Source organism: Tarenaya hassleriana, unplaced genomic scaffold, assembly GCF_000463585.1.
Source record: "Tarenaya hassleriana unplaced genomic scaffold, ASM46358v1 Cleome21, whole genome shotgun sequence".
NCBI classification, from domain to species: Eukaryota; Viridiplantae; Streptophyta; class Magnoliopsida; order Brassicales; family Cleomaceae; genus Tarenaya; species Tarenaya hassleriana.
The window spans coordinates 1,120,592-1,134,359 of record NW_010965451.1 but is presented as its reverse complement, the minus strand read 5'-3'; the positions used below and the strand labels follow the sequence as shown (position 1 = coordinate 1,134,359).

The 13,768-nt window shown below is 39.7% G+C and overlaps 3 protein-coding genes, 1 long non-coding RNA gene and 1 pseudogene across 9 annotated transcripts in view; 3 read left to right on the top strand and 2 right to left on the bottom strand.

Annotated features, from left to right (window-relative positions):
* Nucleotides 1–5: 5 nt before the first annotated feature.
* LOC104814337 lies at nucleotides 6–711 on the bottom strand. The gene is made up of 2 exons (XR_771892.2): nucleotides 234–711; nucleotides 6–141 (listed from the first exon to the last, which is right to left on the bottom strand). It is a non-coding gene; the product is annotated as an uncharacterized LOC104814337 (long non-coding RNA).
* Nucleotides 712–3,259: 2,548 nt separating this feature from the next.
* Nucleotides 3,260–5,074, top strand: LOC104814336 (annotated as a pseudogene).
* Nucleotides 5,075–6,063: 989 nt separating this feature from the next.
* Nucleotides 6,064–6,868, top strand: LOC104814335 (FAS1 domain-containing protein SELMODRAFT_448915-like). Its single transcript, XM_010542329.1, has one exon. The coding sequence runs from the start codon at nucleotides 6,071–6,073 to the stop codon at nucleotides 6,731–6,733; it is 663 nt and encodes a 220-aa protein (XP_010540631.1). The 5' UTR covers nucleotides 6,064–6,070; the 3' UTR covers nucleotides 6,734–6,868.
* Nucleotides 6,869–7,889: 1,021 nt separating this feature from the next.
* Nucleotides 7,890–11,606, top strand: LOC104814333 (pentatricopeptide repeat-containing protein At1g63330-like). 6 transcript variants are annotated; one of them, XM_010542327.2, is made up of 6 exons: nucleotides 7,890–8,225; nucleotides 8,425–8,511; nucleotides 8,845–10,656; nucleotides 10,759–10,821; nucleotides 10,940–11,013; nucleotides 11,094–11,606. In XM_010542327.2, the coding sequence occupies exons 2-3, from the start codon at nucleotides 8,451–8,453 to the stop codon at nucleotides 10,332–10,334; spliced, it is 1,551 nt and encodes a 516-aa protein (XP_010540629.1). In that variant the 5' UTR covers nucleotides 7,890–8,225; nucleotides 8,425–8,450; the 3' UTR covers nucleotides 10,335–10,656; nucleotides 10,759–10,821; nucleotides 10,940–11,013; nucleotides 11,094–11,606. The 6 variants fall into 6 exon arrangements, 5 of the variants coding, with proteins under 5 accessions (XP_010540629.1, XP_010540627.1, XP_010540626.1 ...); XM_010542325.2 differs by having other exon boundaries at nucleotides 8,425–10,393; nucleotides 10,504–10,656; XM_010542324.2 differs by having other exon boundaries at nucleotides 8,425–10,393; nucleotides 10,480–10,656.
* The window catches only part of LOC104814334 (CTP synthase), a 5,342-nt gene continuing 3,076 nt past the window's right edge, over nucleotides 11,503–13,768 (bottom strand). The window contains exons 13-22 of the mRNA XM_010542328.2: nucleotides 13,619–13,688; nucleotides 13,480–13,542; nucleotides 13,257–13,346; nucleotides 13,129–13,167; nucleotides 12,816–13,043; nucleotides 12,633–12,718; nucleotides 12,499–12,547; nucleotides 12,332–12,412; nucleotides 12,154–12,247; nucleotides 11,503–12,042 (exon numbers count right to left, since the gene is read on the bottom strand). Coding sequence (XP_010540630.1) covers nucleotides 11,819–12,042; nucleotides 12,154–12,247; nucleotides 12,332–12,412; nucleotides 12,499–12,547; nucleotides 12,633–12,718; nucleotides 12,816–13,043; nucleotides 13,129–13,167; nucleotides 13,257–13,346; nucleotides 13,480–13,542; nucleotides 13,619–13,688 — 1,024 coding nt within the window. The 3' untranslated portion in view covers nucleotides 11,503–11,818. The remainder of the gene's footprint in view (nucleotides 12,043–12,153; nucleotides 12,248–12,331; nucleotides 12,413–12,498; nucleotides 12,548–12,632; nucleotides 12,719–12,815; nucleotides 13,044–13,128; nucleotides 13,168–13,256; nucleotides 13,347–13,479; nucleotides 13,543–13,618; nucleotides 13,689–13,768) is intronic.

Sequence of the window (13,768 nt, the reverse complement as noted above, 5' to 3'; positions counted from 1 at the left end):
TCTTCCTCTCAACGGGTCTCTGATGAAGAAGAAACTGAAATTGGGAGAGAAACGAGACGACCCACCAGACTTCGAGGAAATCCCAAGATGATCGAAAACGTGAGAGAGAGAAAGGGTCGAATTTTTCTCGTGGGTTTTATCCTGTACATAGAAAAGATTCAATTTTTCACTTTTATACTGAGGATTAAGCCTTCAGAAACAGGCAACTGAGGGGGAAAAAAAAAGAAACGTACGATGAGAAAAAAGGGAGGAGTGAAGAGGAGAAGAACGGTCCGGCCTCGTAGGCGCGTTCCAGTGATGGCGAAGCACGAGAGGAAATTCTTCTATTTAGATGTTGAAGAAAAGTTTCACCTTTTAATATATATATATATATATATTATTTGACCTTTTCTTTTCTTTTTTTATAAAAGCGTGACAGGTAGCAAGAATGACTGACCAATCATAATGCGCCATTTTCCAAACGGAAGCCGTGAAGCGAAACGCAACGCGGAGCCCCCTCCGCTGTCGCTGTGCGTCACGACGGCCTCCGTGCTGACATGTCATGTCGCCTCGTGTAGTGGGACCCACTGGACCTTACTGAAATTTTCAATCTACGTTCGGAATTGGACCGACGACAAATATTATCATGGTTCACTATTATTATTTCCATAGTAGTATGAATTTTAACCACAGGAAAACTTTAAAAAAAAACACACAATTTTTTTATGTTTTTTATATTAATTTTTTTATGTTTTATATTCTTCCAATTGGTATATTTGTTTCAGTCTTTATGCGCTCTTTTGTGGTAAGTTTTATTGAATATAAAACGCGTAAAATAGCTTTAAAAGAAAATAATCAAAAGTACACACAAATACTCCACAAAATTGTAATATAAGATTATGGCCGGCGATGATTTAGGGCGTGGGATTATAAATACATGTCAGATAAATATTTTAAAAATCGTATTTTTTAAAAATTGTTCGGAATGCTAATACCATGCCGATTTAAAAAGTTCTGCTACGCAAAAATAATAAATATTAAAATATATGTTATGTTGATTTTCCAATTACCATTATTATAGCATTATGTATCATCATATTTCGGTAAAATGAAGTTTATATATTTTTTATTGCTATTTTTTTTTATCACAGGACTAGATATTCTACATTTAAACATGTAATAAGGCAGCCAAAATCCTTATGAAATGAACACTGTATTTATATAAAGTAGTGTTAATTGGTTCGAAATTAATGTGCATTATTATTGTGGATAAGATCAATTATGCGTTATTATTGTCTGTCCAATAATCACAGCGCAAAATACCGGAATAAAACATGTCATCGACTATAATATAAAGTTTGTTTAAATTAATGGTATCATGTAGCTGTATCCTTATGGTTGGTATCTGCCCATCTGGTCTAACATGCTCCACATTCACATTCCAATTGTTCAACTTTTTGTTGTTACAAGTGGAATCGTTTTTTATATAATATACATATGATATATATATATATATAGAGAGAGAGAGAGAGAGAATTTATTTTATTTAGTGAAACATTGATATTGAAAAAAATCAAAGTGGCTTTTTGTTAAAAATATATCATTCCAATTACCATCAAAATGTATATTTTTGTAAAAAAAAAATAGAAAACGAGAATATTAATATCTACACTTGCCAAAATTTTCAAAATAAAATAAAACTAAATTTTATAAACCATAAAAAATTTAATTGTTAACGCTAATATGATAATTTTGAATTCGTCTACATGACATATGACATGACAATATTTTATCAAAGTCAAAATTATCATGTCATCATTCGAATGATCATATGAGTGTTTAGTGTTTACAAAATTCAGATTTATTTAAATATAAATATCAAAATTTGAGTTTTAAAAGATAAAAACTAAAATTGAGGTTTTATTTTTAAAATTTTGATGAGGTATTAATCTTCAAATTCCCCTAAAAATTATTTAAAAAATCTATAATAGTTATATATTTTTTAAATATATATTCATCCATCACTCTCTCCCTCTTTTTCTCTATATGTATATAATCATTTCGAACATTTTTTTTATAATCGAGTATCTTGAATCGAAGTCCACACTAATTTCGGGGTAGAAATCAGTTGATTTGAATTAATACGTTCTATTTTCAATTTGAGACTCGAACTCGGAGCGGAACATATATTTTACATCCTATTTCACCGGTTAAACTAGTCAAACGTTTAGGCAATATACATAAATTCATCCGTGTTGACTTCTATGTTTACGCAATATACATGAATTCATCCATGTGTTGACTTCTTAGGTACGTAGGCTGATTTGCACTTAGAAAGGGAGCCATGAACGTATCGTCGTCGTTGACTTTGACAGATAGCTCTCCATCGTTTAATTATAGAGTATATAGTATACAATTAAAATAGAAACTTGTTGGTTTGATGGGTGGCGAAAGCTACGAAATATTCACATTAATTTTGTTAGGCAAGTTCTAATGACAAATCATCTCCACCATTATGTAACAGTGGCGGATCTAGGATCATTTTAGTTGGGATACATAGGAATTTGGTAATTTCTTTTAAAATCTTATAAAATTTCTATATAAATTAATTTTTTTAATTAGGTAACTGGGGGCATGTGCCCCCATTAATTTGTAAATGGGTCCGCCCCTGGTTGTGTAAACTTGACAAAAATGTCAGACCAAAATATTAAAATTAATTATGTCTTTTAGAAAATTACGAAATTCAAACTTTATAAAAAAATTACGAAATTGATACAATAAACTTTGGTATTCAGGGAATGGGTGTTCCTTGCAGAGGATTCAAAGCCACTTCCTTTCTGAAATCAAACGCATTTATTAGCTTTACCGATTTTAATGTTTAATTTTTTGTCCTGCCTTTTTCGTTTGATTTATTTATGTCAAAAGGGTATTTCACATTTTTTTTTAAAGTTTATATATCAGATATTATATAATGACATCTAATCGTAGGAGGACAAACGACTGCCTATAACGCTTCATTTATTTTCCTATGTTTGCATTTTCTTATCATATTTTAGAATCTAGTTATACAATTATTAGAGATATATACATACACGTAACGTAAGTATCTATTAGCTACATTATACATACATATATATATATATATATATATATATATGATACATACATACATACAACAAAAGGGCCTAATAACTTCTAGGCCCAATAGTAAGTTGGGCCGAAATCTGGAACGACCCGCTTCGGTTTCCGAACCACGGCCTCGATTCTAGAACCCTAAAGTTTCAGATCATTTCGATTGAGAAATTTTTGCTCGGAGACTCGAGAATCGGCGAAAATGTCGATGTCGAAGAGCTCGAAGATGCTTCAGTTCATCAACTACAGGATGAGAGTGACGATACAGGACGGGAGGCAGCTGGTGGGGAAGTTCATGGCATTCGATCGCCACATGAACCTCGTACTTGGAGACTGTGAGGAGTTCCGGAAGCTTCCTCCGGCGAAGGGGAAGAAGGAAGAGGACCGAGAGGATCGCCGGACACTTGGCCTTGTCCTGCTTCGCGGCGAGGAGATTGTTTCCATGACGGTCGAAGGTCCTCCGCCGCCGGAGGAGTCTCGCGCCAAGGCCGCTTCTGCCTCCGCCGTGGCTGGCCCCGGAATCGGCCGTGCTGCTGGTCGTGGAGTCCCGACGGCGCCGCTGATCCAGGCTCAGCCGGGTCTCGCCGGGCCGGTTCGCGGCGTCGGTGGTCCGGCGCCTGGAATGATGCAGCCGCAGATCTCTCGTCCGCCGCAGTTATCTGCTCCTCCGATGTCGTACCCCGCGGGCTCTGCTGGTGCACCGCCGGTGATACGACCGCCGGGGCATATTCCGCCGCCGCAGCCTGGTTTCCCGGGACAAGGTCCTCCGCCGATGGCTCGTGGCCCGCCGCCGCAGGTTCCTCCACCGCCTTACGGTGTGAGACCGGGTCAACAGTTTCCGATGCCTCCGCCTCAGTATGGTCAGAGACCGATGGTCCCTCCGCCTGGTGCAATGATGAGGGGACCACCAGGTCCGCCGCAAAGGCCGGGAATGCCTCCGCCACCGAGACCGGGAATGCCTCCGCCACCAGGTGGGATTCCTGTCTTTGCTCCGCCTCGCCCTGGAATGCCGCCTCCACCCAATCCGCAGAACCAGCAGCAGCAGTGATAAGGTTACTAATGCTTTTTCTGTTGACTTGAGTTCTGATATTTAAGCCCTTCTGCTTAGGATTAACAGTTGGAATTCATCTGACATGATCTAATTACTGTGTTCTGACAGTTGAAATCTTGTGCTAGTTTGGAACTCGACCATATCAACTTTGTTGGTTGTGCTTCAATTAATGTTTTCAATTGTATCATGGATTTACTGGTGTAGTTGAACAGCTTAGTTACAAAGAGCCGGTAGAATAATAGAGGCATCGGTCTGAAATTCGTGTTATACGATTCAGATTGTGATGGGCTTGGTACTGTTGGATTCATTTGACCTATATTTGATAGATTTCACGGCTCTTAGGAATCAGGACATCACATTTTTAACCCAATCGTCTACCTGCAACTATCTAAACTAGAAAATGGAATGGAGAATTGCCTCACATCCATCTGGAAGTTCCTCACTTTCATGTTAATGCAATCTTTCAGATACTAACATGTTCATGCGTGTTGATTAGGGCTTTACCCTTATCCATCAGTTCCATCCATCCTTGTTCTAACATCTCCCCTCCACCGTATGTTTGAGAGCAGGGGCGAAAGCTTTTTCTCTTTCGTGGCATCACCACCATCAAGTTACCATCTGGTATGCAGATTGATCTCTCTGTTTCAGTTTTGTAGATTCTCACGTTAATCGAGTCGAATGTAGTAATAGTTAGTTGTAGTCAGTTCATCACTGGAGGATGGGAATCCAAAAGAGAAATGGAATGGAATCAATAGGTCCGTTCAGATTCGGCTTTGTCCGAACCGATATTGCCCCCCATTGCCTGCATTTGTTTGCGGTGGTGATGGGTTTATCCACCTCGTACTGGTTGTAGATACTAATGGTCATTATGCCGGTTTATATCATTCTGATTTTATGCTATTAATTTGCAAATCACAGACCAATATTATCATCATTGAATTTGAAGCACTAATGTCATATTTATTTCTTATTTCTTGGTCCTGTTAACAACATGACAACATGACACGCATAAGTGTCATATGCAACTCTTATTACATGTAACATCTTAAAACTCTGGCTTTATTAACTCCCCGAGTGAGATCGTAATAGCATCACACGTGTCACCTGAGTTTTTTTTACGGGACACCTTGTCGTCGGTTACTTGCCGCCGGAGAAGGCACCCAACTGTCGTCGGACCCTTCAAACGGTCCCGAAGGTTCGGTAGGAATCGGATCCACGAACGGAATTTGCGGGAATTCGGGGAGAGATGGCCAATTTGGTACCGGAAACTTCGGCTTCAGAAGATCCGACACTGTTGCTGGCGGAGGCGGTGGCGGTGGCGGTGGTGGAGGCGCAGCCGTGACCAGAAACTCCGGGTCGTGGATCGGTGAGATGTGGTTGGAAGAAGGGTAATCATCGACTCCGATCTCTGTTTCGCTTGCCGGAATGTTCACCGGCCGGGAAGAGAGAGAACGGCCGGAGCTCAAGAGGAACACGCAAGCCAAAACGACGACGTAACGAAGGATGTGAATGAATGAAGCCATTATTAATTAATCACGTTAATTACTCTCTCGTTCCTTTTGTAATATTAGCCTCGGTTTGATATTGTGATCGATCATATGCATATCTTTATCTTTTATATAGGAATTAATCGTAAGTTTATTAGTTGGGATTACGAGTTTTGCATTGGGTTCCTAACTTCAACCAAACTCATAAAAAGTCAAACTTCACGCCGTATCAACTCCATTGACCTTAATCAAATCGAGATTTGACCTAACCAGATTAAACCGAGTTAAACCGGACCGGTTATTTCTCGTCCACTCCACGTCAGCATTAATGGCGGGAGTTTATATTCAGTTTGCTACAGTTAACTAACCATTCTCTCTCTGCGAACTCTTCTTTTTCAAGGCCCAAGACTGAGATTCTCCAATGGCGATCTCCGGCGGCTCCGGTCTCCTCCTCATGCTCTTCATCTCCGCCATATCCGTCATCATCTCCGCCGCAGAACCGCCGTCGCTAAACCCCGACGGCCACCAACAAATGGATCGAATCATAGAAGCGATGATCGGCACCGGCGATTTCCGCGACTGGGCCGGCGACTTTCTCTCCGCCGTCAACGACCAATTCGGCATCCCTCTCTCCGCTACTCTCTTCATCCCCGACTCCTTCGACGCCGCCTCCGTCACCGTCGCCGGCGGAGCAGCAGATGGCCGTCTCACGTTGGCTTACCACGTCGTCCCGCGGCGGCTCGCCTTCTCCGACCTCCTCCTCATGAAGCCTCTCACGCGCCTCCCTACGCTTCTCCCCGAAACCTCCATCGTCGTCACCAACAATTCCGCTTCCGGTTTCGCCATTGACGGCGTTCGAGTATCCTCTCCTGATCTCTTCCTCTCCTCCTCCATCGCCATCCATGGGGTCGCTTCGCCGCTCGATCTCTCCCTACCCGCCGGCGGCAGAGACGGTACTTTCGGCGGAAGTCTTCTTCCTCGGACTCGTAAAGACCACGCAAACTCCGGTTCTGCATGTTTCCCGGTCTGGTTCTTGTTTCCGGTGGTCATGGCGGTTGTCTCTGCCGTTAAGATTCGGTTGTAGGGTACCAGTCCTTTCCTTTTCTTGCTTCTCAAGAAACCCAAGAGTTCGTTTTTTAGAACATCACGTAAAAAAAAACAATCTGAAACAGAAAATTTCCCAGATTCATTTCCTTTTTCCTTAGTTTCTAGGGTTACAAAGATGGCTTCTGGATCTGTAATAAACGTCCGGGTCCATGGAGTGATTCGGAAGAAATTAACGAATTCTTCAAGTAATTTTGTCAAATTAAAATTTCATATATTTATGCTATATATTTGGTAAATTTCATATGTTTTTTGTGGAATTTTCTCAATTGATAATTTTGACGATTAGGGGTTGTCAAAGTGTTTTAGACCGGTCCGATTCGGTCCTAAACATAAACGGGTTTAAAATTTTTTGGTTTAAAGCCCGATTCTACACAATATATTTTTTTGTAGTGATGAGGGGTTCGAATCGAGAATGATTCTTTCGTTTCTATAAAATTAAGTACCAATCGGTTATTATATTATATTTGGTTCGATTTCAGTTTTGGTTCGATTCAATTTTTATTAAAAAAATTATATCTTTTTAAAAAAGTCGGTTAATTGGGTTTTTTTTAAAGTTCGATTTGTTCTGAAAATTTTGATTTTTTTAAAATTAATACCGTTTAGCATTTTTTCGGTTCGATACCTTTACCGAAACTTACAGGAGTTCGGGGCAAACTTTAGATTTGAACATTAAAAAAATTCCAATTTATGAATATTAAACTATAAGAATATAAATATAACTAAAATATAAAATGTTACCACATTTTCGATATAACTTAAAAATAAAAATTCGATGTAAAATTCAATAATTTTGATTTAAGAAAATTTTAAATTCGAATTATCTAAATTTTATACAGTAATAAAAATTATTTAAATAATAAATTATTATATTTTTAATCGGAATAATTATGTGATACTAAACACATTGCAAAGAATTTATTATCTATTAAAATATTACACTTTAAATTATTAATAAATTATTCAATATTAATATTAAGATGTTTTTTATTAACCAAAAAACAATTTTTTTTGTACATGGATGAAGATAATTTAAGATAATTTTTGTACATTTTAAATTATCTTAAAATTTTGTTATATAATTAATAATAATAATAATCTTCGACGAAGCTTGAATTATATATTAAATTCAGAAACCCTAAATGGGTTTTCCCTCTCCTCTTTCCGACAAACTTTCACCGGCAGCATATTTCTGTGTCTTGTTCACCCACCGGCGGCATCCTCTTCCGGCGGTGGCGAACGACTGAGTACTCTGGCGCCGACGTCGACCAAGAAGTCGCGATATTTGCTCGACGGACACCTTCTCTGGTCTCCTCCGATGGCTGAATTCCACGGCGAATCTAATCCACCGTCGATTTACCTCTCAATATGGAAATGTTAGCCGCCATAGACCGAGCTTCTTCCGCAGGTGCCATCATCTTCGTCGCTAGCATCATCTTCTCACTACCTCCGAGTAGCTACAGTTCGGAGAGGTTAGCCACTTGCAACAAACTCCTTTAACAATTCCCAGTATACTCTCTATCAATTTCTCAGCCCATCCATCAAAAAAATTTCTTGAATTCATCGTTTTATTAAAAGATCAAAGCATGAGTATAAAACTTCAGCTTTGGTTCTGAGTTTAATAAAACTTCCAACATTGCCTGAGTTTTGATTCCTGTCTTTGAATCGCAGCTAAGGTGACGGCAACGGTCCTGAGAATGGTTGCTTTCACATTGGCTTCAGCTTCAGCTTTGGTTCGGTCTCATCCCCTGGGCAGAGGTACTCTGAACTATTCCTCTGTTTTAAGTTGTCGAAGAATGGCTTTTTCTGGTGTTAGAGACCACAGTATGTCTTATAGAGAGAGATTGAGATGTGGGTTTCATGATTGTACTGTGGATGATGCTGTTGATTTGTTTGACCAGATGGTTTGGTCTCGTCCCTTACCTTCCATTGTTGATTTTAGTAGATTATTGAATGCAATCGTCAGAATGAAACGGTATGATGTTGTGATTTCACTTTGCAAGAGAATGGAATTCCTTGGGGTTTCACATGATATCTACACTTTGAGTATTCTGATCAATTGTTTTTGCCGCTCACGTCAAGTGTTTTCAGGCTTATCTGTTCTGGGGAAAGTAATGAAACTGGGTTATGAGCCTGATGTAGTCATTTACACCACCCTAGCTAATGGATTTTGTATCCAAGGCAAGCTTTGTGAAGCATTAAGCTTGGTATACCAAATGGTAAAAGAGGGATACAAACCGGATGTCATAACATTTACCACTTTGGTTAAAGGACTTTGTCTTGAGGGTAGAGCTTTTGAAGCAGTAAGTTTAGTTGATCAGATGTTAAAGATGGATTGTCAACCCGATATCGTTACATATGGCATTGTTGTAAATGGGATTTGCAAGTCAGGGGATTGCGTTTCGGCCTTGAATCTGCTCATGAAGATGGAGGAATCAGGCATCGAGGCCGATGTCATAATTTATAGTATGATAATTGATTGTCTTTGCAAAGTTGGACACATAGACAATGCACTGAACCTTCTTGGAAAGATGGACAACGACGGGATGGTACCAGATGTTGTAACCTACACCTCTTTGTTAAACGGCCTTTGCAGTTTCGGTAGATGGAACGATGTTGCCCGATTGTTGAGGGAAATGGTGAAAAGGAAAATCACTCTTGATGTGGTCACTTTCAGTGGATTAATTGATGCACTCCTTAAAGAAGGGAAGTTCCAAGAGGCTAAAGAATTGTACGAGGATATGATTGAGAGAGGTTTAGTTCCAGATACTATTACTTATACTTCATTGATCAATGGGCTATGCTTGCAGAATCGCCTTGACGAGGCGAAACAAATGTTCGATTTTATGATCAGCAAAGGCTGGTTTCCTGATGCAGTGACTTTTAGTTCTCTGATAAATGGTTACTGCAAGTCTAATAGGGTCGATGATGGTATGAATCTCTTTTATGAGATGTCTCAAAGAGGATTGGTTGCTAATTCAATTACTTACACCATTCTTATCCAAGGGCTTTATCAAGTAGACAATCTCGATGCTGCCCAAAAGCTTTTTCTGGAGATGCAGTATAAAGGTCATCATCCTAATGTTGTAACTTACACGATAATGCTTGATGGTCTATGTAAGAACGGAAAACTTGATCAGGCACTTGAACTATACAGTAAGCTAGAAAAGAGTAGGATTGACCTCAATATATTTGTCCATACAGTTATGATACATGGCTTGTGCAGGGCTGGGAAGGTTGATGAGGCGCTGCAATTATTTAATAGGCTTCTTGAGAAAGGGGTGAAACCTGATGTTAAGACATATACTATAATGATCTCCGGACTTTGCGGAAAAGGTTTACTCTATGAAGTTGAAACGCTAATTAGAAAGATGGAAGAGGATGGTTGTTGTCCGAATGATCATACATATAATGCATTGATTAGAGGTCGTCTAAAAAATGGCTCTACATCGATAGTTGTCGAACTAATAAGAGAAATGCGAAGCAATGGGTTTTCTGTAGATGCATCGACCAGAGGTATGATAATAGATATGGTATCTGACGGTAGATTGGGAAAAAGGTTTATGGATCTTCTTTCTTAATGGTTTAGTTATCGCAGTGCTGATATTACTTTCTGTCGTGGCAATTGATTGATCAAGAGGTGATTTCTTCTGCCCGGGATTTTAAATGTGATATTGATTTTGATGAATTTTTCATTGCTCTTAATTCATGTTTCTTTGGCTCAAGATATCAGTTTTGTCCACATCTCAGAACTCAATGAACAAGGTACTGAAATCTGCCGAAGAAATGGCCAGGCAATATTTTCAATGGGCACCCAAGATCCAGACAGAAGATGCTCAGTAGATTGCAAGCTCAAGACTCCTGCAGTTGCGGAGACTATGGAAGTTATGGATCTAATGAAAGGTTAGATTGTATTCTCCAAGTGCACTTTCTAAAACTTGAACGAAAGCGGGTGTCGGTATCTGATTCTATTCATGTGTGTGTGTGCGTGTATGCACAAGTCAGGAGGATTCTTTGGGAACGAGTTCAGAGTCACATCTCCACTCTGCTTCACCGAGGAAGACACAGGTCCGTATGTGCGCCTTTAGTTTCAATTTCTACAAGTAAAATTACCCATACTACAGAGGCAAATCAAGAAATATGTAAGTTTGTTGTTCTAAAAGAAGTGTCTGTGTTTCGTCAACAGGTGAATGAGAAGATTGATGAGATGCATGCAGGGAAGTGTGTTGAAAGAGGAGAGTTAGCTTCATAAAGGCACTGGTACTAATACTAACAATGCTTCTCCCCCTCGAATGGACTCTGAAGTCTTCTTTACACTCAACGCTTTCGGTATGTGACAGGTGAAATCCGAAGATGGCTCCATTAAAACCGAATCTTGATGAAGGATGAAGCTGATAGTTAAGATTCTACACGACAATTTATATCAGTTGAACAAGTGCTTTCTGATATCTCCTCGTTTGCCTCTGTTATTTACTAACAGCAGCTTACTAATCAGACAGTGCAAGCACAAATGTATGAACTGATCTACATAGATGGAAAGAAAGAGTCTTGTCATCTGTCTGAAAGTTTTAAATCGAACACAAGCCTCTTTTATGGTAAGATAATCTGCTTTATAGTTATATATATACATACACTTTTATTTTCATGTCATTATCCCCTTCCATCTTGATAAAAGAATCAAGAGTTAATCAGAGAGCTGAAGCAAAATCCTTTGAAAATTTACCATAAAGTTGATGTCTTTCAAGAATATGATCGAATAAAAGATGGGAAATTTAAGGCCAAACGTAATACAAACCGTTCGACAATACATATACTACTGACATCCCCTTTTGAGAAAATTTTAAAAAAAAAAATCTGGGGATCGACCGTGATTTCAGAGATTCTACGTTCTTCAAGAAACTCTTCTGCTGTGTCTGAAATCTGACAAATCTTGAATCAAACTGTACAGAGAAAAATCCTAAGACCAAACCACGGTAACTACCAAGTTTAAGGCAATTACTTGCTCTAAAAGTTTAATCCTTGAATCCGTCCAAAAGGCCAAACCGAGAGAGAGAGAGAGAGAGATTCATTCAATTGCATACTTGGTGTAGATGCCATTGCAGTAGCCGTTATATCTTACTGCATCTCCCAACACGTTTGGAGATTTCTTGGCGGTTCCTTTGCAGTAGACACTAACAGGATCCGCCGTTCCATTCCCTACCAGATGATGATGATGATGGTTGCTGTCTTGGTGTACAGAACCCGGTTGAAGGAGTGCATCTAGCTCCCCACATGATGCTGCGATCAGTCCTGAAAACGAAAAAAAAATGCAGAGATTGTGAGAGGATTTGATTTCATTCCATATCACTCGAGATGCTGAAGTTTGGAGCTTTTTCCGCGAAACAATGAATAGGTTTCAACCTAAGAACAAGGGAGAAGCTTTCCCGGGTCTGGATTTGTACTCGGGGTGGAATTGAGCACCGACGAAAAAGGGGTGAGTCGGAATTTCGACGATCTGCAATACCAAGCTTAAGATGTAAAAAGACAAAAGCTTTTGCAGCAAAGGAAAGATATAAAGCTGGCTGGACGAGAAACCGACCTCCATCCGTTTTCCAGTTTCATCTTTTGCGGTAAAAGATAGACCGGCCTTCTCCAGGCGGGCAACCATATCAGGATTCACCTGCAAAAACCAATGGCTATATAGTCATTATCCATGCAAGAAAACCGATAATCCGTGAAACCAGAACTCGGATCCATTCTTCACACCTCGTATCTGTGGCGATGCCTCTCATCAACAAAGCTCTTGTTTCCATATCTGTAAGAACCAGGGGAATATAATTAAAGCTACTCTGAGATGAACAGGCAGGATCTGCAGAGTGAATTTGAGCAAGGGTTCTTACAGTTTAGCGGATTTGCTGTCCTTTACATGAAAAAAGGTTCTTCTCGATCCCAGGCGCATAGTTCCTCCCATATGAGTTCTCGAGCCCTGCCCAATAATGCAAAATGAAATGGACTCCGGGAAAAAAAGAAGTAGATGGGGTTATGGATTTGCGTGTTGGCTAAAGAAAACGAGAATTACAAACCTCAGGCATGAATATGATGCATGGATTTTTTGTGTCGGGAACGAATTCTGTGCTGTTTGCATCGTGCAAGCCAAGAACTGACCGTGCAAACTCGATGACAGCTATCTGCATACCAAGACAGATACCAAGGTACGGAATTCTGTTTTCCCGGGCGTATTTTGCTGCAAGAATCTTTCCTTCGACTCCTCTATCACCAAATCCTCCCGGGACAAGAATTCCATCTGCACCCTGAAGAAGATACTTGAGGTGAATTCATGACTCTCAACCAAAGAAAACATATTATTATACCAATGAACTGGCAAAAGTTACAAACCTTAAGTAACTTCCATGCAGCCTTGTATGCATCTGGATTCTGTGAATACAGAGATTTTATAATCAGATTCAAATACCGGCAAAAGTATCGGTGTGTAAATTTTACAGGCAATTCCATTAGCTGCAGACCTCTTTTTCGGTGGGCTTTTCAAGATCACAGGCTGGAACCCAATCAACAATGAGCTTTATCCAGCGAGCAACAGAAGCATGCAAGAGTGCCTGCCCAAAGTTAAACCCATGAAATCTTAATGAACATGCTAAATAAGCCATTACAGGAAACAATTCCATGAAATTGTGGGCTAAAAAGTTAGGAGACAGATCGATATTGGAATCATAAAGTGTAAGTTTTTACCTTCAAGACCGAGAGATAGGCATCGGAGAGTCCTGTATATTTCCCCACGATAGCGATTCTCACCTGTAAATTACGAGCAAAAACATGACTTGACGAGTAAAGGAGACATCGAGGATTTGTTTGAGAGTTTGACACCCACCGGCACATGCAAGTTGTCACATATATTAGTCCTGGCAGTCCACTCCTCCAATGACGGTTCTTTAGTGATACTGTTTCATATAAACAACCATCACTACGAGACCATTTGAATTCTATACCAATATGTGTATTAAGTCCACATGCAGGAATG

Coding starts and splice junctions, on each gene's coding strand:
- LOC104814335 (XM_010542329.1), top strand. CDS start 6,071: ATGGCGATCTCCGGCGGCTCCGGTCTCCTCCTCATGCTCTTCATCTCC.
- LOC104814333 (XM_010542325.2), top strand. CDS start 8,451: ATGGTTGCTTTCACATTGGCTTCAGCTTCAGCTTTGGTTCGGTCTCAT.